At 42.3% G+C, this 4,127-nt stretch overlaps 1 protein-coding gene across 1 annotated transcript; it reads right to left on the minus strand.

Moving 5' to 3' along the window:
- Positions 1 to 522: 522 nt before the first annotated feature.
- hoxc12a (homeobox C12a) lies at positions 523 to 2,466 on the minus strand. Its single transcript, XM_031845310.1, has 2 exons — positions 1,884 to 2,466; positions 523 to 761 (listed from the first exon to the last, which is right to left on the minus strand). Exons 1-2 carry the CDS (start codon positions 2,464 to 2,466, stop codon positions 523 to 525), a joined length of 822 nt encoding a protein of 273 aa, XP_031701170.1.
- Positions 2,467 to 4,127: the final 1,661 nt, after the last annotated feature.

Genomic DNA, 4,127 nt, shown 5'->3' on the forward strand with positions numbered 1-4,127 from the left:
ATTAAGCAACTGAGAGAGGGATTCTTCTTTATCAGTTCATAACGCCAGAGAAATTATTGCGCGGATCAGACAGCCCTTCAGCTTCTCTGCCTTTCTGCCTATTTATTTATTTTAGATTTTACCGAGTGGCCTCGCTTTCTCCTCATTTTCCCTGATTACATGTGGAACAAAAAGAAGGATGTCATGGGTCATCCCAAACTGAGCTATCGCCACGAAGCAAATCTCAAATCAGGAAAACTAAAATATGTATCCCAACAAAAAAACACATCCTCACCGCTTTTTATATGAATATACGAAACATGAAGGCAGTCTTACTGCCATGTAGCTTTGAATGACTGATGTGGAGTGTTTTGGGCTTGTGTAGCCCGCAACTCTGAGAAACAAAAATAATATCAGAAAATGTTGTAATAATCGCCTGCAATGTAAAAGATGGATATATGAGTGCATGCATTGAAATAAGACCTAAGGGAGCGGTAGAAGGATTGGCTTTTACTGCCTATCGATTCACCTTCTGCCGCATCTCTAAAAGTAGGCCAAAGCTTGCTCCCTCAGCATGAGTCTCTTCTTCTTCATCCTGCGGTTCTGGAACCAGATCTTCACTTGTTGGTCGCTGAGGTTCAGACGGTCGGAGAGCTCCCTCCGCCGCTGTCTGGTGATGAACTCATTCAGCATGAATTCGCCTTCTAGCTCAGCCAGCTGCAGTTTGGAATACGGTTTACGCTTCTTTCTGGTCCGAGTGTGCATCGGGTACCATGGGGCACCTGGGGGAGGGAGAGGGAGGGGGGGGGGGAGGGACAACGGATTAGTCACCACAGTTGCAAAATCACGGTCACCTCCAAGGTTATGGGGAGCCTACAGGGGCGTCAGCTGTCCAAGGTTAGCTTGGGTAATTGCCTTACTGTGTATGGGCTAAGTTAAATGTACATTCATTTGAGCAGTAAGCTGGAAAGGAATCACTAAAAGTCAAATTACATTATTATAAAGCAACTACCAAAGATGTCTATACGGCCGCGGACATAACACGTTTAAGTCATCTAGAGAGGATTTCTCTGTTTTGCAGATGATCTCAAATGTAGGAATATTAGGATTCAGAGAAATGGCGCCCCTGAGCTTTGACTTCCTCCCCACACAGCCAAACTGGATTTGTTTTGGTCTCTGTTGGGACATATTTGATCTCAAACGTAATTTCAGATCCACCAGAAACTGCACAATTCTGTGCAATTTGTGATCGTTTTTTGTATTTCTCAATCCTCTCTAGAGACCACCAGTATACAGTGGCTTGTGTCACAGCAAGTTTTATTGTTGCACTTAAAGTAGCATTAACGTGATAATTAAGCCGTGCTTGAAAATACCCCTACTTATTTGCGAGTTTCAGAGCATATTAAATGACTCTTGAGTACACAGCGACAGATATTAATTCTGTTTACGAGTCATTAAAAATAAAACTCTCTCTATTCAATGCAGTCATCCAAAACACCTCTCCTCTTTAAATCACTACGCAAATTTGGTTAGGCCTATACAAAGTGTAACAATACAACTACCATTACTATGCCTGGATCACAGTTTTGTCGTTCAAGAGCAGGAAATGCAATGAAGGGGTTGATCATGTATTCAAAAGCTGATGAGCATTAAGGCTTGGTGAGGTTATCTGTAACTGTACACAACCACATGGCGCGTGAGGCATTTTAGGGCAACCCCTAGCGGCGTTTGCACACCACGCAACCACCCTGCAGGCTAATCTGGCTGCAAATTGTGCATCAAGATAAGGCGCCCTAACGGCAGGGTAATACCGCAAGTGCACGCTATGTGCTAGTCTCTTATAAATAATGTAAACGTGTGTTTCAAATAATTGTTGTAGAATGAATAAAAAAAGAAGCACCCACCTCCGCCTATGGCTATGTTGCTTGAATGGTTTCCCGGTGACACCAGTGTCTGTGTGTCGCTGGATGGAGGCTTGCTGCCCTCGTTGAGCAGAGAGGAGCTGGAGTCGGACTCCATTGACTGACAGGATGGCGGGTCTTGCGTTAGCTGTTCGGTCCCATAATCATATTTGGAGAAGGCGGCTGTGCTGCCAATTCCACTGTGCATCCCGTGGTCAGATGTTAATGACGATGTGTCTCTCGCCCTGTCCTCTCGTTTGAGGCTGCTGCCACCTGAACAGGTCTCCCTGTTCCCGTTGCTATAATAACATTTACCCTCTTCTGGTCTGCTAATTTCACACGAGCGATTGAAAGAAGGGGTAATGGACACGGGGCTGCTAAAGTAGGATTGAGAGTATCCATTGCACGGCTCCGAAGGATTCCACGGAAGGGAGCAAACATTGTCCCTTCTCGGGTAGGAGAGCGATGGTAGCCCCGCCAGTTGTCCCCCTGAGGCTCTAAAATTCGGAAAATAAAATGTGTCTCCTGTGTGGATGTTTACCAAAGGTCCCACAAACCCTGGATTAAGGAGATTATGCTCGCCCATTTCCGCGGGCCCGACCAACAGCTTCTAGTTTATAGCAATCTGACATTTAACATAGTTAAACCTGGAGGGGCGCGTGATTGGTCATCCACAAACCACGTGTGCAGGCTAACTTCTGCTACACATGGTACCACCCATTCGGTCCACCTCAGACAAAAACAAAACATTAACTTCTGTATTCCAGAGCTTTATATGCGTTTGAAAAATACAATAAAATCCTTTTATTAAAAATGTAGAATCTTGTTTTCCTCCACTTGAGTCACGCTGAGTCCAAAAGGAGCCCAGGCTGCTTCTCCTTTTATACTAATGGAACTGTCCGTGGCCTCCTTTAATATCTTTATAAGGTGGCAAAAGTTTTTTAAACGCTATTTCTTATGAAAACTATTTTTCTTTAGAGGAGAGGGTCCATAGGACATCTTGTTTTCTAGCAAATTATGGTTGAATTCCATGTCATATAAAGCTGTGATGTTCCAATTTTACAAGCTTGTTTTAAGAAAAGACTGATGCTCATTGCCGCACTCTACTCATATTTACAGTAACGGGGTCAGCAGGTTGAAGCCACTGGCTGTGTAAAAGAGAACGATATTCTACAAGGTTACTTTAAGAGGATATATTTCACATAATATCTCCTAGTACACCTTACATGAACAACTTTAACAGATACCTCCAATAAACGTTCACAGCCAAACTCTGGTGGGATTGTTATATCTCTCACAATTCTTTTATATGAATTTTACAAGATATCAGAGGGCACTCAACTGATTCAATCAGCAGAGAGTCTCTCTGCTTTATATCTCGCTAATTAGTTGATGTGTAGATGCAGGTCTGAAGACACTGAACAAACATTGGATATATACCATTCTCTATAGTTATGGCTCTGGTTTGACAAAAAAGCCTCTTTTTTTACCAACAAAAAAACTTTTCAGAGACTCCATCACAGTACACGTTTTCAGCAGAAACCTTCACCACGGTGTGCAAATGATTCATGCATACTGTCTTCAGCTAGCGTAAAGGCTTTCTAATGTGGTCTTTGGTCATTAAACTGCCCAATTATCATCCTCAGCTGTATTCTCATGACTGACCCTTGACTTTTGCATTCCTCTCCCGCGTCAACAGACTCATTAACTGAAAAATAAATCTAGCGGGACTTTCCCATCATTTATAGCTTTCTACATTTTTATTTTCTATTTTGCTAATCCCTCTTTACCTTTATAAATCCAGAATTTACCACCGTCCCTCCTCTCCACTATTTAAGCAAGACACAATCAATTTATGGATCTCAAAAGTTTTCATAACTGAGCAGTGGGGAGTTGCTTTTGTCTCAATTATGGCAATTAAAAATAGTCTGGCTACATCAAGGACGAAAAGTTTGACTCGTCAATGACACAGTCCTAAATATAACTAAGCACTAAGCACAGGCATACCTCTCTATCAATCCACTCAAGTTCACGACACAGAGTCACGGTAGGCTGAACTTGATATTGAACTCAAATACTCAATCTAAATGAATTAAAGTCGACATTTGAATCAATAAACTAGAATAAACTGCATAAGGATGTGACAGCTCAAAGTGAGGACTGACAGTCTGACTCATATAAATAATGTGAATGTATTCCAAGATGCTCTGCTGACTTAAAAAGCAACTCATCATTTGTCTTAACACA

The sequence above is a fragment of the Anarrhichthys ocellatus genome, unplaced genomic scaffold, assembly GCF_004355925.1.
Source record: "Anarrhichthys ocellatus isolate YVR2014 unplaced genomic scaffold, GSC_Weel_1.0 scaffold5, whole genome shotgun sequence".
In the NCBI taxonomy this organism is placed as follows: domain Eukaryota; kingdom Metazoa; phylum Chordata; class Actinopteri; order Perciformes; family Anarhichadidae; genus Anarrhichthys; species Anarrhichthys ocellatus.

Bases quoted from the DNA above. Each gene is read 5' to 3' on its own strand.
- hoxc12a (XM_031845310.1), bottom strand. From the start codon at position 2,466: ATGGGCGAGCATAATCTCCTTAATCCAGGGTTTGTGGGACCTTTGGTA. The intron at 762-1,883 runs GTGGGTGCTTCT...TCCCTCCCCCAG, and splicing joins CAACATAGCCATAGGCGGAG to GTGCCCCATGGTACCCGATG.